General features: G+C 42.8%; 1 protein-coding gene and 1 long non-coding RNA gene across 5 annotated transcripts in view; one reads left to right on the top strand and one right to left on the bottom strand.

Annotated features, from left to right (window-relative positions):
* The window catches only part of LOC134357683 (uncharacterized), a 71,254-nt gene extending 64,917 nt beyond the window's left edge, over nt 1-6,337 (bottom strand). The window contains exons 1-2 of the long non-coding RNA XR_010020698.1: nt 6,303-6,337; nt 5,140-5,261 (exon numbers count right to left, since the gene is read on the bottom strand). This is a non-coding gene — a long non-coding RNA (uncharacterized LOC134357683). The remainder of the gene's footprint in view (nt 1-5,139; nt 5,262-6,302) is intronic.
* A 132-nt stretch (nt 6,338-6,469) lies between these two features.
* tent4a (terminal nucleotidyltransferase 4A) overlaps nt 6,470-23,687 on the top strand; it is an 83,080-nt gene continuing 65,862 nt past the window's right edge. For all 4 annotated transcript variants that reach the window (XM_063069590.1, XM_063069589.1, XM_063069588.1 and 1 more), the window contains exon 1: nt 6,470-7,444. In XM_063069590.1, coding sequence (XP_062925660.1) covers nt 6,777-7,444 — 668 coding nt within the window. In that variant the 5' untranslated portion in view covers nt 6,470-6,776. The remainder of the gene's footprint in view (nt 7,445-23,687) is intronic.

Here is a 23,687-nt window from a genome sequence, read left to right as displayed (position 1 = left end):
GGAAAGCCGCATCCTGAGAACAGATGCGGCAGAGTCAGAGCAACTGAGAAAAGGGAATAGCATTTTTACAGGAGACAGGGTGGGAAGATTTATAGTCAAGATAATTGTGGGAATTGGTAGATTTATAAAGAATGTCAGTCGACAGTTCGTCTCCAGAGATGGCAACATAGAGATCGAGAAAGGGGACAGAGGTGTCAGAAATGGACCAGGTGAATTTAAGGGCAGAAGCTAGAGGCAAAATTAATGAAATTTCCGAGCTCAGCATGGGTGTATGAAGCAACACCAATACAGTCATCAACTTATAATTAAAGAAATGCAGAAAAAACACTGCTGGGGGGACTCAGCGCGTCAGGTAACAACTGAAGAGGGAAATGGACAGTTGATGTTTTAGGTTGAGACAGTTCATCTAGAAGATTGGGTCAAAAATCTACCATCTTAGGTATGAAACTGTTCTGGAAACATCGAGTTAAAGAAAGATCAGGAAGATCTCATTTAGTATGAAGGAGAATATTGCAGTGTTTCAGAGGGAGTATTTCCTGAGGAATCAGTGAGACAATCTAGTTGCATACAGTTAAGAAATATTAAAAGTGTTTTCTATAGGCCATTATTCAGTAAGAAGATATGGAGGTTGGTTTTTGGGGAATTTACTAGAGCTGCAAGAACTATAAAGCAGTGATAATGGATATTCAATGATCCTAATACAGATATAGCATGATAATATTGTAAAGAGCAAAGAAGGGGGAAGTATTTCTTAAGTGCATTCAGAAACACTTTCTTCTAGACCAGCAAGGAAAGAGCCTTTGCTGGATATTGATCCAGCTCAGAACAAGTGAATCAAATTTGGTAGGGGAGCACTTATGGAACAGTTGTCAGGATTTAAGATTTAAATTAAATTTGGGTAAGGTTGAAGATAGAGGGCCTCGATGAAGGGTTTGCAATTTCAAACCTTTACTCTGTCTTTCCATAGATGCTGCTTCATCTGGTGAGTATTTCCAGCACTTTCTGATTTTATTTCAGATTTCCAGTATCTGCAATGTTTTGATATTCAAAGCTTTAGATTAGCTGTTAAAGAGTACAAGGATAATCTGGACTGAGAGTGATTCATTGAAGAAGAGCCAATTTTCAGATAGGTAAACTGGCATCAAAAATTGGCAGGCAAAGATACAATAGAACAAAGGTCACCCACTAAAGAGGAAATAATTTGGGTGTGGTCTAGCTACATTCCCACCTGGGAAAAGGATTGAGCAACCAAAGCCAGGACACCCCTCTGACCAAAGGATATGCGGAGTAAGGTAAAATGGAAAGAGGGATTTCAGATTTATTTATTTATCACATGGACATCGAAAATTAGAGTGAAATGCGTTGCTTGCATTAACAGCCGACATAACGGGGTGCTGGGGCAACCCGCGCCAACAGAGCATGCCCACAATGTTCAACAGAACAACACAGGCAGCAACAACAAAAACAAGCCAAAACACCAGCAGCAAAACAAGCCCCTTGCCCACCCTCACACACAGATGAACCTCCAACCCAGGACAGGCTGCCTCGGGGCTCTGACCTCCAGGCACTCAGACGTGCTGACACCGGGACCTAAAGACCCGGGGGCTTCAACCCTCAGACAAATTCCAAATGGCCAATGATAAGTTTCAGAACACATGGGAATCAAGCCAAATACAAGAAAGTAAAGTCAGAAAAGCCTAAAAATAAGGACAAAAAAAAAGGGACATGACAGTTGACCACAAGTAACATATAAAGAAATCAGTAAGTCCTTTGTGACTATTCAAGTAACAAATAGTTAATTTGAGGAGGTGCAGGGCCTGTCAGAATAAGGAATTCTTTGCGAGAAGGCTGAGAACATTTCAAAGCTATTGCCATGCATCTGTTTTTTCAGAGATTCTGCCAAAATCAAAGAGTGTGTTAAGATAGGCTGAAAATTGATATTCTAAAAAGGAAAAATGAGTGGGTTGGGTGGACCAAAGGTATATTAGTCACCAGGTCCAGATGGGGAGGAACTGGCCATTATACTGCAATCTCCATAGAAATGATTGATTAAAAAAATCTGAAGTAACTTCACTTCATTAATTGGTGTTTGCTCAAGTGACAGAAGAGACCGGCAGATGCTGGAATCTGGAGCAATGAACAATCCGCTGGAGGAACTCTGTGCTCGTGGCAGGTTTCAATCTGGAATGTCAACAGTTCCTTTCCCCTTACAGATGTTGCTCAACCTGATAGCAACTTGGTAACAGATGTCACTGAGTTCCTCCACCAGATTCTTTCTTGCCTGAGTGACCGTCATTATCAGTTCAAGCTGCTTCTTCAGGTGAAACTGATTAGGTTGCAGTTGCTGCATTTATGCTTACACCTTTTTTGAAAATATCTGTATATCTACACTAAATGGTATGAAGTTCCTGCCTACACAATCCTTTCAAGCAGTGAGTCGCAGGGTTCAACCACTTTCTATGTGAAAAGAAATCTTCCTCAAATCTCTTCTAAATCTTCTTACCTTCAAAGTTCAAAGTAAATTTATGCCCTTGGGACTTATTTTCTTGCCAGCATTTTCAACAGCTGAGCCTCAGCAATCTCTTCCCTTGCCTCCAAAAGCAGCCTAAGATTTATCTCAACAGGTCCTTAGATTTATTCACTTTTAAGCACCTCCTTTCTGCTGGTAATTTATACTATGATTACAGCACAAAATGCTGGAGGAACTCAACTGGTCAGACAGCATCTACGGAGGATAATGAATGGTCAATGTTTTCGGCCTGGACCCTTCATCAGTATTTATAAGTACATTATTTTGTAGTAATGCCCCCTTATTTGAGACTCTCCTAGTAGTGGAAACATCTCGGATTTCTATCCTGTTATGTTCCCTTAGGATCTTATATGTTTAAATAAGTTCATCCTCACTTCTTTTAAACTCCAAGGAAAACAAACCTGAACCAATTAGTCCCTCTTGGTAGAACGTGAATTAATTTTGATAGGTACATGGACAGGATGGGATATAGAAGGCTATGGTTTGGATGCTGGTTGATGGGACTAGGCAAATTAATATTTTGGCATAGACTAGATGGGCTGAAAGGCCTGCATCTGTACTGTCATGTTCTATGACTTCTATTCCATAACTCCCATTATTTTCTGTATCAGCTGATAAAGGAAAACATTAGCCTCTTAATCAGCTGACTCTGCTGCTACTTTTAATACGCTGTCAATATACAGCCCAAGGCTCCTTTGTTCCACCAAATCTCTCACTATCCACCTTCGAATTCTGACTTCTATCCCCTTCCTTTCCAGTCCTGATGAAGGGTCCCGGCCCACAATGTCAACTGTTTATTCCCCTCCGCCCCCCCCCCCACAATATTTGCTACTTGCTGAGTTCCTCTCACAGTTTGTGTATAATGCTCAAGATTTCCAGCATCTGCAGAATCTCTTTGTGTTTATTTTGCATTGCCGGCCTTGTTGTACCTCAGACTTTTCTGGACTGAATTCCATTGCCACTTTTATGCACAACTGACGAGTCGTCCATTGCTATCTCTAATTAATACTTTCTTTCACACCTTAAACCACTTGGTTATATTTTTGTGTATCACTGCAAACTTTCCTATTGTGCCACTTATATTTAATTTTAAATTATTAATATACATTACAACTAGGCTAGGAGTAGGCAGTATCACTCAGCTATTTGGTTCTTGAACCAACCAAAACAACCATAATGGCAATTTTGAACACCACGTACTAAATGGATTTTATTTTTTTTTTCTCTAATTGTGTTCTTTCCTGTAAAATTTATGTTATGTTTGACTTATATGTTTCTTCTAAATTCTGCTTATAAGATGCTATGTGACTTTGATGCCGCTGCAAGTTTTCATAACCCCTGTGCATTCATGTACTTGTGCATTATGACAATAAACTTGACTTTGACTTTTGGCAACCTTCGTGAGCCCTGCAATATCCAATCTGGATACAGCCTTCCAGTTACAAAAACACCTGTCAACCATTATCCTTGTAACCTAGCATTGAGCCAGTTTTGTATCCCATTTGTCACATCTGAGTTGCTTGGGCTCTTACTTTAGCGTGTCATTACTTCCAGCATGTCATCTGGAACCTTGTCAAAAATATCCATGCAGGCTACATCAAATGCACTGAACCCATCAATACTCCTTGTTACCTCTTCAGGAAATTCAATCGAGGAGTACAGCGTGGAAGCTGGCCCTTCGGCCCATCTAGTCCATGCCAAAATCATTTAAACTGATCAATCAGGTGATCAGACACGGTATTTTCTTAGCACATACAAATGGACTGTCTGTAATTATTTTGTGCCTTTCTAACCAACAGGTTATTCTGCAATGGATTTGAATAGTCGTTCCACCCCTAAAACTAAATTTAACAAACTGGCCTGCAAATACTTACATTATTGCTTGCTCTGCTCTTAAATAACTGTCCTCAGATTGTACGTTTGTATTTCATCACTTCTGCAACCAAGGATTGGAAATACTGGTGATGCTGCTATGATTTCTCTCTTGCTTCTTTTATCAGCTTGGGAAATATTTTGTCCGGTCCTCATGATTTACCCATCCTTGTAAATATGAAACACTATCCCAACTCCCTTAGTCCCCATTGTATCCAATATTTCCCATACCACATTCCTAACAATAATGACACAACACTATTCTAGTGCCAGCAAATTGGGTTCAATTCCCTCCGCTGTCTGCAAGGAGTCTATATGCTCCCTTTGATTACATGGGTTCCCTCTGGGTTCTCGGAGTTCCTCCCTCGTTCCAAAGACAATACAAGTTTAATCAGTCACATGGGTATAATTGGGCGGCGCATGCTTGTTGGGCCCGAAGAGCCAGTAACTGTGCTAAATCTCAAAATAAAATAAATAAAATAAAAATGACATGTGGAGGTAGCCAGCAATATTAGTCAAAAGTCTTACCGATTTTCTCTTATTTTCACACATGGCCTATTTTTGTAGATCCTTAATGGGCTCTCAACTTCTTTAGAACTTTTTGATATCCCTTGCCCCTATTTTTGTCCTTTCCCTCCAGTTTCTCTTTTAATTTCATTGCTATACTTTCTATATTCCGCTCAACTTGAAGTATTGAGCTCCTGACGTTTAAATGTGAGCTTTCGTTTTATCCTTACCTTCTTCTTCATGCACTTTGGCATCTGAGAAATTGAGAGTTGTCCTCCAAACTTTTTTCTTCACAGGGCTCGAATCCTCTGAATCTCCTTAAATGCCTTCCATTGTAGTAAGAGTCATTTACCTACAAACAATTGTATTCAAAATTTCAAAGTTTAGATTTCAAAATAAATTTATTATCAAAGTACATATGTATTACAATACTACCTTGGGATTCATTTTCTTGCAGGCATTTACAGCAAAAAAAAGAAATACAATAAAAGTTATGAAATACTATTCATTGACAGAGAAAGACTGACAAACAACCAACGTACAAATGCAGACAAACTATGCAAAAAAAATTGAGAACATGGGTTGTAAAGAATCCTTGAAACGGAATCTGTAGTTATAGAATCAGTTCAGAGCGGTGATTGAAATTAACCATACTGGTTCAGGAGCCCGATGGCTGTACTTTGATAAGTGTTCCAGAGTTGAGAAAAATCTGAGTCAGGCTTACTTTACAACTACTTTCAACCTGGAAGTACAACTTTTGTTTTTTTTTTTGCTAAATATTTTGAGTAAATTGAAGTATGCTACAATGAAATTTGTAAATATTGTCAAAATCTTGGTTTGGATGAAGTTCAGATTGTACTCCAAACAATGCTATTATAACCAGAATAAATAAAAGCAAAATATACAGCGCTAAGCATGTCAGGCAGCATGTGTGGAAAGGGCAATAGTTTAACAAGTTTCACTGAGAAAGAGGGAAGAACAAATTAGCTTAACGTTGTAGGTAAATCGGATAGGCCAAGGCGACAGGGTGAAACCAGGTCAAATAGGTTACTGCAGACATTTAGATGATGATTACTTATTTGTCTGTGTGGTTAACAGCAGGTCAGGCTACATTACTGGAAATAAGCCAATGTGCGTTAGGGGGTGGGGGGGAGAGATCCCTGCCACCACGATTTCACATATGTGTCAACATGTGCAAAACGCTGCACGAATAAAAAAGAGTTAAGATTGCAAGTTTGGGACTTTGTTTTCGGGCTCGTTGAAATAATGGGAGGAAATAAAAAAAAGAGTCAAAGGGTAGCACAGCACAAATCAGAACACAAAATGAAAATGAACTGAGACCACATTGCAAACAGATTCCAAGCCGGGGGCGGAGGACTGCGAAAATCAATACCCCACACTGTGCGTTCCTTCCCCGCTCTCTCCCCGCCTCTGCTCGCCAGTACGCAGGCGCGCTGGGAGCTGCCAAAGGGGTGGGGAGGGAGAAAGGCGCATGCGCGCCGCCGGCGGTTGGAGACGGGCGAAGCATTTAAAAATGCGCGCGCATGCGCGGCGGGGGCGGCCGGGTTCAGGGAAAGACGCCATATTGTCAAAGTGCAGCGTTAGTTTGGTGGGAGCGAGGACCCGGTCTCGGCATTTCTTTTATTAAGGGAGAAAAAGAATAGTAACAGCAAAAGAAAAAGTTCAAGCGCTATTTCAGAAGAGGAGAAGTAGATCGCAGGAAGAGAAGGAGAGCGGGAGAACGCAAGGCAGAGCCCGGTGTAGCGGAGGTCCCTGTGGGTTGTGGTTGCCGAGCCGGTGGGTCGTGAGGTGATCGGCGCTTTGTTTGACAGAGGTTTTCTGCTGGGCTGAGGGCGAGCACTATTTGATGGATCCGAGGGTGGCTTGGATTCAGCCGGAGCAAAAGGGACCTGCCAATGCCTTGTGGATGCAGATCTGGGAGACGTCTCAGGGAATGCGCAGCAACTCGGCTCACCACCACCATCCGCTGTACCTGAACTCGCCGGCGCTCGACACGCCGCCCAGCAGCGGCGGGGGCCTCGCCTCCCCCGGCAGCCCGGGCTTGGCGCCCGCCACCGACCACGGCCACCGGACGGGTCCCCCAGCCACCGGCGGCCCCGACACCGGGAATGGCCCCGGGCCAGGTCCGGGGCCGGGCAACGGCGAGGGCTGCAGGGCGCTGCAGAAGTCCTCTTCAGCCTCATCGTCTTCCTCTTCGTCCCCTTCCCCCGAATCGGGTATCGGCAGCTCCTCGTCTTCGTGCTGTTCCTCCACCTCCTCGGGAAGGACTAAAGCCGGCACCGGCACCTACTTCAATCATCACACGGAAATGAATGGTGGCGGGATTGGCAATAACTTGGTGAAGAACAACAACTACCACAATAACAATTTGAAGAGCTTGGTGGTGGGAGGGAGAAGGAAGAGGGAGAACAAGGCCAGCACTTACGGCATAAATTATATGCTGAGCTCCAGCAATGGGAACTACTACAGCGGGACGCCCTGGAAAACCATGAAATATAACGTGGGGGTGACTGGGTAAGAGACTCGCGTTGTGTATAAATGTGCAAATTTCCAGCCTTCACTTTGGATATCGGCAGCTGCATTCATGCAACGAGCAGGGGGCGGGGTACCTAGTGGATAAAATTCGTTTAAAATATAATGCACCTTAAAGTCTGTTTCGATGATTGGTCAGCGTTTAATGTCATGTTAAGACAAAGACTGGAGAGAACACCGGGGCGTGTAGAATGTGGAGGCAGTGCTAGCGATGTAGGAGCACATGGGCTACATTGCCTGAGATGAGATGCTGTGTGTAAAACGCTTCATGTAGTTGCACCTCATTTTGTGTAATATATAGTTATAAACAGATTTTTAGCAGTGACACGAGAATGGAGCGTTTATTTTGGGGGTTCAACCATAAACTGTAATTTGAAAATAATAGAATAGCTAGCCCCTTAATCTTAGTGTCTTAAATTCTGGCTTACTGTCTTTATAAGGGAAACGCGGAGCCCCCGACTGAGATGCTTAAACTAAAAAAAATGGCGTTGAATGATGCTGGTGATGAAGCATGGCCGGTAAAAGCAATACAGTAGTATTTTATAGTTATTGGCCTGTGCGCTTTTAGATAAGCGTGTATTGGATTTTGCCCAGTCACTCAAATTAAGGCTTTATTTACCCTTACTAAACAAAAACTAATGCTTTTTAAGGCAGATAATTTTACCAAAAAAGCTGACTTGCATCTCTTGCCACATTGGATGTGATTTGACATTGCGTTCACGTACTGAAAAAAATAGATAAGTATTTAGAATTTGATTTAGTTATTATTCCCTCTGTGTCCGAATTGTAAGAAACTTTTGCGGGGATGGTTTTGTACTATTTCAGGAACGGAAATATTACAAGTACTTCAAGAAATGACATCATTGGTTATACTACTTAAGAATGTGTAACATTTAAAAGAAAAAGTCTTTCTGTATAATCTGGCCGAATTGTTAAGTATGAAAAAGTGTAATTAGACCCAGCAACTAATTATTTCAGGACTTCAAAAATATTGGAGATCTGTTACAAGTTCTGTTATTTTTTTGACCAGTAGCACCATAATTTGAGTCACTTGTGTTCCTTTTGTAAGTGGAGCTGTAGATCTAAAATTGGACACAGGTCATCCTTCTGCCAGATCAGTTATCATAATGTACATGCAGTTGACTGAGATGGTCAGTAGAATAGTACTTTCTTGTAATGTGTTAAAATTAATATTGATTAACTGCAATTACCATGTTTTGAGGTTTAAAGTAAAATCATCAGCATTGCTGTATAATTAAAATCAAATTCTTTCATAATTCAGTGTGAATGAAATTTGGGATGCACAATTATATTATAAAGGATGGGGAGCTTGTGGTTAGATAAGGAGGTCAAGCAACCTTTTTGTGTAAGGACTTAATATTTAGATTATTGACAGTTAGATATAACAAAGAAGGGGAAAATTTCTGATAAGAGTACTACACTTGATAAAAAATATATCAGCAAGGCAGTGTGTGAATTTAAAGGTGAGCAAATGACTAGCAACATGTATGTCAAGTGTTGATGTAGATCAAAGAGCTTGAACTCAGAGTCATTGCCACTGTAGCACTTCATGGTGGGGTTGCATTGCCAGACTGCTTTGTGTAAGGAGATGGTCGGACCCCTTTAAGTAGTTTGTTAATTGGGTCAGGGCTGAGAGAGAGCAGCAAGTAAGGAAATTTGAGTTTTTCATTTCTTTGAGTGGTGGATGAGCTTTATGACCAATGATGGTGCAGGAAGCCATTCAAATGAGAGAGAAAACAAATGTAATCAAAGAAGGGGATTGCATACGGAAAAATCTTTCAAGAGTGGTGAATCTTTGGAATTCCCTGTGTGGGAGGCTGGAAAGGCTCAAGCATGCACATGCTGATCAACGAGATGACTCAATGTTAAAGGAATCTTGGGTTATGGGGTTGGTGCTGAGAAGGGAATATTAGCTATGCTTAGAATAATGGGGCAGGCTTGATGGGCTGAATGGCCTGTTGGCATTTCTTGCTGTTTGTAGAGTGCAAAAGGCTCTTTTGTGCATCTGGTATCAGGGTATGAAGCATCTTCGCACAGCTGGAAAGGTGCTTGCCATGGGAGGGTAGGATCCGGTTGTGGTGTAGTGGGAACCAATGAACACTAGGCAGTTTTAAGTGGTTCGGCATGGACTGGATGGACCGAAGGGCCTGTTCCTGTGCTGTACTTTTCTAAGGCTATAAGATCACGAAGGAGGTTCTATATAGTTGATGCAAGGAGGTGGTCATCTAATTGAGAAGCACAACCTTGGGTACCAGTCTCTGGATTGATGCAAGGTAAATCTGATTTGAGAGATGAATGCATTACTCGTACTGCTATGGAAGATGCAAACACGAGGAATTCTGCAGATGCTGGAAATTTAAGCAATACACATCAAAGTTGCTGGTGAACGCAGCAGGCCAGGCAGCATCTCTAGGAAGAGGTACAGTCGACATTTTGGACCGAGACCCTTCGTCAGGACTAACTGAAGGAAGAGCTAGTAAGAGATTTGAAAGTGGGAGGGGGAGGGGGAGATCCAAAATGATAGGAGAAGACAGGAGGGGGAGGGATGGAGCCAAGAGCTGGACAGGTGATCGGCAAAAGGGATATGAGAGGATCATGGGACCGGAGGTCTGGGAAGAAAGACAAGGGGGGGGGGAAAAACCCAGAGGGTGGGCAAGGGGTTAATTCCACATCCCATTCCCATTCTGATATGTCTATCCATGGCTGCCTCTGCTGTAAAGACGAAGCCACACTCAGGTTGGAGGAACAACACCTTATATTCCGTCTGGGTAGCCTCCAACCTGATGGCATGAAAATTGACTTCTCTAACTTCCGCTAATGCCCCACCTCCCCCTCGTACCCCATCTGTTATTTATTTATATACACACATTCATTCTCATTCTCTCTGTCTATACCCCTTGCCCATCCTCTGGGTTTTCCCCCCTCCCCCTTTTCCTTCTCCCCGGTCCCATGATCCTCTCATATCCCCTTTGCCAATCACCTGTCCAGCTCTTGGCTCCATCCCTCCCCCTCCTGTCTTCTCCTATCATTTTGGATCTCCCCCTCCCCCTCCCACTTTCAAATTTCTTACTAACTCTTCCTTCAGTTAGTCCTGACGAAGGGTCTCTGCCTGAAACGTCGACTGTACCTCTTCCTAGAGATGCTGCCTGGCCTGCTGCATTCACCAGCAACTCTGATGTGTGTTGCTGTTATAGAAGAAGTGGGTTCTGGAACCAATGCTGGGGCAAGCTGGAGAGTTGTACTGTTTTTATTTGCCCTGAACTGTGATGGGGCCATTATTCCAGTAGATCACAACTGGAAAAGTTGTGATGATTATAAACTAAATGGTGGATGCAAGGGATCAAAGTTGGGATTATGTAGCAAATGAAATTAGAGGCAAGGTTAGAGGAAGGTTTTATTATGGGAAATAGGATATGATGGGAAGTAGTAGGGACTGCAACTCCTAAAAGTAAATCTAAGGCTAGAGATTACAAAAACAAATGGTTAGAATTAAAGAGTGCATAGCATTCAAAGTAAAATGGATATTCAAAATATGAAATAAAGAAATAATGGAAACTTGTCATAAAGGTATTTCTGGGGATTAATTTCCATGAACTGGAAAAATCAGATGTTCAAAGATAACCTAGGTGAGAAGTCAATTATTTTTTCCAGATAGAACAGCATGTTCTAATAGCAACCAAGAACAAGATGGAATAAAGATATCTTGGGTTTCTGTAGGTAAAAGTAATCATTAAATGATTGAATTTTGCATTTAGTTTGAGGGAGAAGAATGTGTTCAAGGTATGTTAAAACCTTCAATAATAGCCATTAAATTGAACTAACAAATTAGGATAAGATCTTGGTCAATCAAAATCTTATAGATTTAAGAGGATCTTCCAAAGCAGAGCTGATACATTACAATGAGATGCAACAAATTCTAAGAGGGAATAACCAGACACTGGGTAACTTAAAAATTAAAGATGGTATCAAACTTGGGAGTAAGTGGGCAAAATTACACTGAAAGAGGTGGCATATTTTAAACTAAACATTTAAAACTGAAGGAAATGGAATGTAAAATGAAATTAGCAAGAAACATAAAAAGGTGGGTTAATATGGATGTTTAAAAATAGTCCGATTCTGGTCAAGTGAGTGGGATAGAAATTAATGTTGGAAAATAAGGAATTGACAATTGAATTAAACTGGTGGTTTTGTATCAATATTCATTACTGAGAATACAAGCAGCCCACAAAATTGTGAATGGGGGGTGGGAAGTAAAGAGGAATCTATTCTAGAAATTATAATCACTACTGATCAAATTCCTGCAGGCTGCTAAGTGTGAGCACACTTTATCTGAGTAGCTTAAAAGTTGCTACTGAGAAAGTTGCATTGGTTTTACTTTTCCAATGATTCTCATTTTCTAATTTCCCATTTAATGTCCCCAATATGCAACTTTATTCAAATAGGGAAGCAGGAAAATGAAAACTTAACATCTGTTGGAGAATATTTAGTTTTCAGCTACAATTGATAGTACGGCTGGATATCTAGAAGCATTCAAGGCAATTGGACAAGGTTAGCATGGTTTTATGAAGGTGGTTTTGTGTTTGACTCTTTTATTGGCATCCTTTTGAGGAAGTCATCGGTGTATAAAAGGACTTCAGTAGAGTTTTCCAGAAGGCATTTGATACGGTGTTGCGTCAAAGGTTATTGCAGAGAAAATAATCTGTGATGTAAAGTTAACATATGAGCTCTCAAATAAAGAAAAAATTGCAGTGATGCTCAGGTAAAGCAGTATCTTTAGAAAGAGATTTAAGGCAGGTTTGGGATCTTTTCATTTTAAAAGAACTGGCAGTTTTCAGATTCCATCAATGGACTTGCATTGATGTTCTTCTCATACTTTGCACACTCATACTTTGGGGGAAAATGACTGTAAGCATCCAGCTTATCACTGTTCATGATTTGATGTACCTCTGTAAATAGCTGTTCTGCGAGGTTTACTCATCTCTGCACTGAACAGTGACTGTGGCCTGCAACTATCACTTTTGTGAACTTCAGTTTTAAATGCTATTTGCTTACTTGTATTGTTTGCACAATTTGCCTGTTGTTTCTCTGCACATTGGGTGTTCAACAGTCTTCCTTTGTTTTAATGGGTCCTATTAGGGTTCTTAAATTTTGTGGCTGCCTGTAAGATGAATCTCAGGGTTATATAAAGTATACATTGATAATAAATGTACTTTGAACTTTTATCCCCTGCCCCCTTACAGTGCAGGGACAGGAAATAGCCTCTCCTTATAAACTCAAGTTGTCCAGTCATGGTAACATCCTTGTGAATATTGTCTGCACTTTTTCCATAGTAATGACATCCTTCCCAAGCCTTGCCGTTCAGGTCTTCACACAACAACTTGTAGTAAATTGATTGAACTGCTGATGGACTTGGGTAATAACAGGAATTGAGTATGCTGACGTAGATCATTCACCTGATATTTTTGGCTGAATAGCATTCTAATATGGGGATTGGCAGTATGATAGATTTGTGCCAGTGTATCTAAGTTCTTGAAAACAGTAAATAATGCTGTGACATACATCAAAGTTGCTGGTGAACGCAGCAGGCCAAGCAGCATCTATAGGAAGAGGTACAGTCGACGTTTCAGGCCTATAGATGCTGCTTGGCCTGCTGCGTTCACCAGCAACTTTGATGTATGTTGCTTGAATTTCCAGCATCTGCAGAATTCCTATTGTTTGCGTTAAATAATGCTGTGAATCTGGATGACAGAATTAGCTTGTTTCTTGGAAATATATCAAAAGTTGGCAAATGTAGCTAGATAAAAAGCGCGAGGCAATAGATGTCCTGCCCACCATATGAGTAACCAACTTATCTGCAATTTCTGCATATGAACGAGTGTTTAGGAGACAGATTGTATGGATTCGCCCACTCTAGCTGGGCTGCAGCATTTTCTGCTGTGTGGGAACACTGTTTGCAGCTGCATTCCTGATTTGCAAACTTGTTCGGGTTTATGGAGACATAGAGATCCTGCAGATGTTGGAAGTAACATGCACAAAATACTGGCGGAACCCAGCAAGTCAGCATCTCTGGAGGGAAATGACCAGGCGGCCTTTCTGTCTGAAAACCTTCATTAGGACTGAAAAGGACAGGAGTCAGAATAAAAAGGTGGTGGGATGGGGAAGAGCAGAAGCTGGTGATAGGTGATGAGTGAGTCCGGATTGGAGGTGCAAGTTTGTTGGGTGGGGACTGAAGGGGACTGATGTGAGATGCTATGAGCTGATGGGTAGAAAAGGTAAAGGGCTGAAGAAGGAGGACAGTAGACCATGAAGTAAGGGGAAGGAGGTGATGGGCAGGTAAGGAGGGCAGGGCCACCTACCTTTCCCTTCATCTGAATTCACATATCACCTGTCAGCTTGTCTTTCTCCCCTCATAATTTTATTCTGGTTCCTGACCCCTTCCAGTCCTGGTGAAAGGTCTTGGCCCAAGCTGTCAAACTGTTCGTTTCCCTCCATAGATACTGCTTGACATTCCTCCTGCATTTTATGTTTGTATGTGTTCAGGTTACAGACTCTTTACAGGAATAGAACTCTGAATAGTCAGGACCTATAGCGTGCATTTCTTACTGTGAACTTCTGAATTTTTAAAGAATATTGTCACATTGTTTTACTACCTGAGGCTCTGAAAGTACACATCTTGGACTATTTCTAAAGCTGTACTGAAGAAATGTGTGTGACTCCTGTAGCCTAATGTAAAACGCACCACAAAAGGATCATTGTACAAGACTCCACTCAAACCACATTTCAGATATTATAATAAATTTTGCTCTCTTTCCAATTTCCCCAGAATTAGATGGAAGGAGGGAAGCTGTTGGAATAATTCTTGTTTTTAAAATACTTAGTTTTACTGGTTCAGAATAAGTTGATTTTACTGGCAATAGCAGCGTTTTATTCATTCACTAATCGTCCTTAAATCAAGTTGTGTGCTGTCTTACTACAATTTTGGAGTCTCTTGGTATAGTCCCACTAAAGATTGCAATATTTTAGTGGACCAGTTGTTCCTTATAACAATTTACCAGTTTCCTGGTGGTTTTATTAATGCCAGTTTTATTAATTGTGTTTAGATTTATCTGCTGCCAGGACAAGGTTCAAACAAGTTTCAAGGTAAATTAGCCAGGCTACCACATGCTTGATCAGTAAGAAAGCTGCCTTGCCATCCCTTAATCGTTTGTCCATTCACTAAAGTTGTATCTTACCATAAAGTTCATGAGTTGGCATTGCATGACCTTGAAACATTCATGCACTGTTCTCAAGCAGCTCTATGGTTGGCTGTCACTCTAATTGCAGCCCTTGTTTCTTATAGTCCCATATTGATTCTTGACTAGCTAGTTTGAGAGCAGCAGCAATTTGTACTTTGTGGGTCGTTTCTCTTCTTTTCCTGCAGGAGGATACTGTGTTCCTTCAACTCACAGATGATTGCAGTGGGAGTGTGGGATGTCTGTTGTGATGAAGTTCCTGTGTGACATAAGGTGATTTTTTTTTTGTGTGATGGTGTGACCATGTTGGGTATGTCTAGCAATTTTGTTTACCATTTAATTTCTCCTTAGTTCACAACAGCATTTTTGATGTTTGAGGATGCTGTCCAATTAAGGATGTACTTGCTATTGACATTCATTGTAATTTGGCAGCCTGTAAAAGTTCTTTAGCTACTGTTCAACAGCTTGGTTTCTTTTCTTTTCTGCGCAGTGTTCCCATTCCAGCTGAGCATTCTTAGTGAAGAAGGAACAGTCGGGGTGTAGGGTTTGAATTGTGCATCGATGTACCCACACTTTCAGTTTCCAAACTTCCAGGTGTTGCTTCAGTGACTCATTCCTCGTTGCCCTTATCATCCTAGTATTACTTTTAGAAGTGAATGAGAGGTCCAAACTTTTCCTGAGGTAATCAGGATTAGTGTATTAAGTGAAATGAGCACCATTTCAGTTACAGAATACAAACATGAGAAAATCTGCAGATGCTGGAAATACAAGCAACATGTACAAAATGTTGGAGACCAGGCAGCATCTATGGAAAAGAGTACAGTTTAAGTTTTCGGCTAAGGCCCTTCATCAAGACTGGGAAAAGAAGATGAGAAGTCAGTAAGAAGGTCGGAGGGAGGGGAGGAAAAAGGTGGTAGGTGATGGGTGAAACCAGGAGAAGGTGAAGGAAAGAGCTTAAAGTTGATTGGTGAAAGAGATAAAGGGTTGGAGAAGGGAATCTGATGGAGCATAGAAGACCATGGAAGAAAGGGAATGGGGAGCAGCACCAGAGGGAGGTGTGGGAAGTTAAGGAGATAAGGTGTGAGGGAAACAGAATGGGGTACAGTGAGGGGGGAGAGCAATTACCAAAAGTTTGAGAAATCGATGTTTATGCCATTAGGTTGGAGGCTACCCAGATGGAATACAAGGTAATATTCCTCCAACCTGAGCATGGCCTCGTTGCAGCAGAAGAGGAGCCCATGGATTGACATGTCAGAATGGGAAGTAGAATTGAAATGAGTGTCCACCTGCAGATCCTGCTTTTTCTGGCAGACAGAGCATAGATGCTCGTGAAGCAGTCTTCCCAGTCTAAGTTAGGTTTCACAGTTGTACAGGAGGCCACACAGTGAGCATTAGATACAATAGATGACCCCAACAGACTTACAGGTGATGTGTCGTCTCATCTGGAAGGTCTGTTTGGGGCCTGAATGGTAGTGAGGGAGGAGGTGTAGGAGTAGGTGTCGCATTTATTCTGCTTGCAAGGATGAGCATTGGAAGGGACGAATGGACAAGGGCGTTGTGTAGGGAGAGGTCAGTTTTGCTTTCTGCAGGGATTGCTCCCTATGCAACTCCCTTCCCATTGATCTCCCTTCTGATACTTGCCCTTGCAAGCAGAGCACATGCCACACCTACCCCTATATCTCCTCCCTCACTATCATTCAGGGCCCCAAACAGTCCTTACAGGTGAAACGACACTTCACCTGTGAGTCTGTTGGGGTCATTTACTGTATCCAGGTGGTTTTCTGTATATCGGTGAGATCCGACATGGATTGGGAAACTGCTTCACCAAGCACCTGTGCTCTGTCCGCAAGAAAAAGTGGAATTCTCAGTGGCCACCCAATTCAATTCTACTTCCTATTCCCATTCTGCCATGTCAGTCGATGGGCTCTCTTCTTCTGCGGTGAGCCCACACTCGGGTTGAAAGAGCAGCAAATTATATTCTGGCTGGGTTAGCTTCCAACCTGCTGGCATGAACACAGATTTCTTGAACTTTTGGTAATTGCCTCCCATCCCCCCGCCCCCTCCCCCACCATTCCCCATTCTGTTTCGCACCTATCTCCTTAGCTGTCCATCACCTCCCTCTAGTACTGTTCCCCTTCCCTTTCTTCTCTGGTCTTCTACCCTCTCCTGGCAGATCCCCAGTTTTTCAGCCCTTTATCTTTCACCAAGCATCTTCCCAGCTCTTTACTTCACCCCACCCCCCCCATTTCACCTGTCACATACCACCTTGTACTACTTCCACCCCACTCCCCACCTTCTTACTCTGACCTCATCTTTTTATCCCCAGTCGTGATGAAGGGTCTCGCGCCGAGACATTGACTGTTTACTCTTTTCCATAGATGCTGCTTGGCCTACTGAGATCCTCCACCATTTCAGTTATGTTTAGCTTTAGCTTTTAACTTTTGCCTTTTGATCAGGTGGGGATTAAAAAAACTGACCTTGAATTTGTTCATTTGGTTTTAGTAGGATAGTAGCTGTTGGCCTGGTTGACGCAATTGTTAATAATGTAGTTGATCTGTGTAGCGCCCTGCTTGAGCTGTTATTTCTAGCCCTTTGCCATAGATAAAGCAAACTGTGCTTGAATGGATTGGTCATTCAGTAAAAATGTTAGAGCTGGGGTTCTAATGACATGTAGGTGCCAGGTTTTCACTCAGTAGGATGCATGAAGATGTAGCTAAACAGTAAACAGTGCTGTATTTGAAATCTGTGTCTTGAGGCCATAACTGTATTTGCTTTTTTGCTCGTTAATAGATGAGAACCTTGGGGAAAAGAAATGGTGGGCATGCATGCTTAGCTAATGTACACCTACTTTCTCACAAAGAACCTGATAATGCAAACACGAGAAATTCTGCGAATGCTGGAAATTCAAGCAACACACAATGCTGGTGGAGCTCAGCAGGCCAGGCAGTATCTATAGGAAGAAGTACAGTCGACGTTTCGGGCCGAGACCCTTCAGCAGGACGAACTGAAAGAAGAGGTAGTAAGAGATTTGAGAGGGGGAGGGGGAGATCCGAAATGATAGGAGAAGACAGGAGGGGGAGGGATGAAGCTAAGAGCTAGAAAGTTGATTGGCAAAAGGGATACAGAGCTGGAGAATGGGGAGGATCATGGGATGGGAGGCCTAGGGAGAAAGAAAGGGGGAGGGGAGCACTCCTTGCTTGCTCTCCATCTTCCTCTGGGCTCCCCTCCCCCTTTCTTTCTGGAACCAAAGTGTTCCCCTACACACGCTTCCGTCACCTGTCCTAACTCGTTTCCTAATAGGAGATCTAATATTGCATTCTCTCTAGTTGGTACCTCTATATATTGATTTAGAAAACTTTCCTGAACACATTTTACAAACTCTAACCCGTCTAGACCTTTAACAGTATGGGAGTCCCAATCAATAGGTGGAAAACTAAATTCCCCTACTATCACAACTTTGTTTCCTGCAGTTGTCTGCTATCTCTCCGCAGATTTGGTCCTCCAATTCTCACTGACTATTGGGTGGTCTATAATACAACCCCATTAATGTGGTCATACCTTTCCTGTTTCTCAGCTCCACCCATATGGCCTCGGTAGACAAGCCCTCTAATCTGTCCTGCCGGAGCACTGCTGTAACATTTTCCCTGACGAGCAATGCCACCCCGCCCCCACCACCACCACCCTTCATTCCTCCTCCTCTATTACGCCTGAAACATCTGAACCCTGGAACTTTAAGCTGCCAGTCCTGCCCCTCCTGTAGCCAAGTTTCACTAATGGCTTTAAATGTCATAATTCCATGTGTCAATCCATGCCCTCAGCTCGTCTGCCTTCCCCACAATACTCCTTGCATTGAAATAGACACACCTCAGAAGATTATTACCACCACACACAACCCTTCTATTTGCGACTTTGCATGAACTTTTATCATCATTTATTTTCACCCCCACTCCACTATCTGCTCTGGCACTCTGGTTCCCATCCCACTGCAAATCTAGTTTAAACGGTCCCCAACAGCACTAACAAACCTCCCTGCAAGGATATTGGTCACCTTGTAGTTCAGGTGTAACCTGTCTCTCTTGTACAGGTCCCACCTGCCCCAGAAGAGGTCTCAATGCTCCTGAAATCTTAAACCCTGCCCCCTACACCAGTTCCTCAGCCACGTGTTCATCTGCCGGAGCATCCTATTCTTACCCTCACTGGCACGTGGCACAGGCAGCAATCCTGAGATTACCACCCTCGAGGTCCTGCTTTTTAACTTCCTACCAAGCTCCCTACACTCACTCTTCAGGACCTCCTCACTCTTTCTTCCTATGTCATTGGTACCGACGTGTACCATGACATCTGGCTGATCACCCTCCCACTTCAGAATGTTGTGCGTGCAATCAGAGACATCATTGACTCTGGCACCTGGGAGGCAACAAACCATCCAGGAGTCTCATCACGACCACGGAACCTCCTGTCTGTACCTCTAACTATTGAGTCCCCTATCATAGAACATATAGAACATAGAATAGTACAGTACAGTACAGGCCCTTCGGTCCACAATGCTGTGCCGACCCTTAAACCCTGCCTCCCATATAACCCCCTACTTTAAATTTCTCCATATACCTGTCTAGTAGTCTCTTAAATTTCACTAGTGTATCTGCCTCCACCTCTGACTCAGGCAGTGCATTCCACGCACCAACCACTCTCTGAGTAAAAAACCTTCCTCTAATATCCCCCTTGAACTTTCCACCCTTACCTTAAAGTCATGTCCTCCTGTATTGAGCAGTGGTGCCCTGGGGAAGAGACGCTGGTTGTCCACTCTATATATTCCTTTTAATATCTTGTATACCTCTATCACGTCTCCTCTCATCCTCCTTCTCTCCAAAGAGTAAAGCCCTAGCTCCCTTAATCTCTGATCAAAATCCAGACTCTCTAAACCAGGCAGCATCCTGGTAAATCTCCTCTGTACCCTTTCCAGTGCTTCCACATCCTTCCTATAGTGAGGCGACTAGAACTGGACACAATACTCCAAGTGCAGCCTAACCAGAGTTTTATAGAGCTGCATCATTACCTCGCGACTCTTAAACTCTATCCCTCGACTTATGAAGGCTAACACCCCATAAGCTTTCTTGACTACCCTATCTACCTGTGAGGCAACTTTCAGGGATCTGTAGACATGTACCCCCGGATCCCTCTGCTCCTCCATACCATAGAACCATAGAAACTACAGCACAGAAACAGGCCCTTTGGCCTTTCTTGGCTGTGCCGAACCATTTTCTGCCTAGTCCCACTGACCTGCACACGGACCATATCCCTCCATACACCTCCCATCCATGTATCTGTCCAATTTATTCTTAAATATTAAAAAAGAACCTGCATTTACCACCTCGTCTGGCAGCTCATTCCATACTCCCACCACTCTCTGTGTGAAGAAGCCCCCCCTAAAATCCCTTTAAACTTTTCCCCCCTCACCCTTAACCCATGTCCTCTGGTTTTTTCTCTCCCCTTGCCTCAGTGGAAAAAGCCTGCTTGCATTCACTCTATCTATAGCCATCATAATTTTATATACCTCTATCAAATCTCCCCTCATTCTTCTACGCTCCAGGGAATAAAGTCCTAACCTATTCAACCTTTCTCTGTATCTGAGTTTCTCAAGTCCCGGCAACATCCTTGTAAACCTTCTCTGCACTCTTTCAACCTTATTTATATCCTTCCTGTAATTTGGTGACCAAAACTGAACACAATACTCCAGATTCGGCCTCACCAATGCCTTATACAACCTCATCATAACATTCCAGCTCTTATACTCAATACTTCGATTAATAAAGGCCAATGTACCAAAAGCTCTCTTTACGACCCTATCTACCTGTGACGACACTTTTAAGGAATTTTGTATCTGTATTCCCAGATCCCTCTGTTCCACTGCACTCCTCAGTGCCTTACCATTAACCCTGTATGTTCTACGTTGGTTTGTCCTTCCAACATGCAATACCTCACACTTGTCAGTATTAAACTCCATCTGCCATTTTTCAGCCCATTTTTCCAGCTGGTCCAAGTCCCTCTGCAGGCTCTGAAAACCTTCCTCACTGTCTACTACACCTCCAATCTTTGTATCATCAGCAAACTTGCTGATCCAATTTACCACATTATCATCCAGATCATTGATATAGATGACAAATAACAATGGACCCAGCACTGATCCCTGTGGCACACCACTAGTCACAGGCCTCCACTCAGAGAAGCAATTCTCTACCACTACTGTCTGGCTTCTTCCATCAAGCCAATGTCTAATCCATTTTACCACCTCTCCATGTATACCTAGCGACTGAATTTTCCTAACTAACCTCCCATGCGGGACCTTGTCAAAGGCCTTACTGAAGTCCATGTAGACAATATCCACTGCCTTCCCTTCATCCACTTTCCTGGTAACCTCCTCGAAAAACTCCCAACAGATTGGTCAAACATGACCTACCACGCACAAAGCAATGTTGACTCTCCCTAATAAGCCCCTGTCTATCCAAATGCTTGTAGATTCTGTCTCTTAGTACTCCCTCCAATAACTTACCTACTACTGACGTTAAACTCACCGGCCTATAATTTCCTGGATTACTTTTCGATCCTTTTTTAAACAACGGAACAACATGAGCCACTCTCCAATCCTCCGGCACTTCACCTGTAGACAGCGACATTTTAAATATTTCTGCCAGGGCCCCCGCAATTTCAACACTAGTCTCCTTTGAGGTCCAAGGGAACACTCTGTAAGGTCCCGGGGATTTATCCACTTTAATTTTCCTCAAGACAGCAAGCACCTCCGCCTTTTCAATCTGTACAGTTTCCATGGTCTCACTACTTGATTCCCTCAATTCCATAGATTTCATGCCAGCTTCCTTAGTAAATACAGATGCAAAAAACCTATTTAAGATCTCCCCCATTTCCTTTGGTTCCGCACAAAGCCAACCACTCTGATCTTCAAGAGGACCAATTTTATCCTTTACAATCCTTTTGCTCTTAATATACTTGTAAAAGCTCTTTGGATTATCCTTCACTTTGACTGCCAAGGCAACCTCATGTGTTCTTTTTGCCCTCCTGATTTCTTCCTTAAGTATTTTCTTGCACTTCTTATACTCCTCAAGCACCTGATTTACCCCCTGTTTCCTATACATTTCATACAACTCCCTCTTCTTTGTCAGAGTTGCAATATCCCTTGAGAACCAAGGTTCCTTATTCCTATTCAATTTGCCTTTAATCCTGACAGGAACATACAAACTCTGCACTCTCAAAATTTCCCCTTTGAAGGCTTCCCACCTACCAATCACATCTTTGCAAGAGAACAACCTGTCCCAATCCACGCTTTTTAGATCCTTTCTCATTTCTTCAAATTTGGCCTTCCAGTTCAGAACCTCAACCCTAGGATCAGATCTATCTTTGTCCATGATCAAATTGAAACTAATGGTGTTATGATCACTGGAACCAAAGTGCTCCCCTACACAGACTTCTGTCACTTGCCCTAATTCGTTTCCTAACAGGAGATCCAATATTGCATCCCCTCTAGTTGGTCCCTCTATATACTGATTTAGAAAACTTTCCTGAACACATTTTACAAACTCTTAAACCATCTGGACCCCTAACAGTATGGGAGTCCCAATCAATGTATGGAAAATTAAAATCCCCTACCACCACAACTTTATGTTTCCTGCAGTTGCCTGCTATCTCTCTGCAGATTTGCTCTTCCAAGTCTCGTTGACTATTGGGTGGTCTGTAATACAATCCCACTAATGTGGCCATACCTTTCCTGTTTCTCAGCTCCACCCATAAGGACTCAGTAGACACACTACCAAGTATCCTACCATTTACTTTGTACTCTGCCTTGGAGTTTGTCCTTCCAAAGTGTACCACCTCACACTTCTCCGGGTTGATCTCCATCTGCCACTTCTCAGCCCACTTGTGCATCTTATCAATGTCTCTCTGCAATCTACGACAATCCTCTACACTATCCACACCACCAACCTTTATGTCGTCTGCAAATTTGCCAACCTACCCTTCTACCCCCACATCCAGGCCGTTAATAAAAATCATGAAAAGTAGAGGTCCCAGAACCGATCCTTGTGGGACACCACTAGTCACAACCCTCCAATCTGAATGTACTCCTCCACAATGACCCTTTGCTTTCTGCAGGCAAGCTGATTCTGAATCCACCTGGCCAAACTTCCCTGGATCCCATGTCTTCTGACTTTCTGAATAAGCCTACAGTATGGAACCTTGTCACTACCACTCTCCTCTTCGTCCACCCTCCCTCCCTTCTGCACTGCAGAACCAGACTCAGTGCCAGAGATCCGGCTGCCGCAGCTTGTCCCAGGTAAGTCATCCCCCCCCCCCCCAACAGTATCCAAATTGGTATACTTGTTGTTGAGGGGAATGGCCACAGGGGAACCCTGCTCTGCCTGCCCTTTCTCCTTCCCTTGCCTGACGGTAACCCAATTACCTGTGCGCTGCTCCTTTGGCATAACTACCTCCCTGAAGCTCCTATCTATAAACTCCTCATTCTCCAGAATGATCCCCTTTATTGATCGCAGTGCTTGAGGTTGGACTTCAACAATAGGTGTAAACCAGATGCAGATCAAATGAAAAAGTATAGTGTAGAGTACCGGAAGTATGGATTTGTACCAGCACCAAATAACTAACAGCTACCAATGTGTCTGTGTGGAAAATTTTTCAAATGAGGCAATGAAACCATCCAGGCTCCTTGAGTATTTGAGGAGAATACACTCTGATAGCACAAACAAGAACTTTGCTTATTTTCAGTCACTTTGTGAAAACTTTCTGAAACAGAAAACACTTAAAACATGCTTGTCAGCACATTACAGCAAAACAGTAATGGTTTGCCTGCTTCACACAATATTTCATTGCTAAATCTGGAAAGTCCCGTACAATTGGAGAAGAACTGATTATTGCCAGCAGTAAGGGAGATTCTGAGTACAGTTTTGCAG

This window comes from Mobula hypostoma, chromosome 17 (assembly GCF_963921235.1).
Source record: "Mobula hypostoma chromosome 17, sMobHyp1.1, whole genome shotgun sequence".
Lineage (NCBI taxonomy): Eukaryota > Metazoa > Chordata > Chondrichthyes > Myliobatiformes > Myliobatidae > Mobula > Mobula hypostoma.
This window is presented reverse-complemented; position numbering and strand designations above follow the sequence as displayed.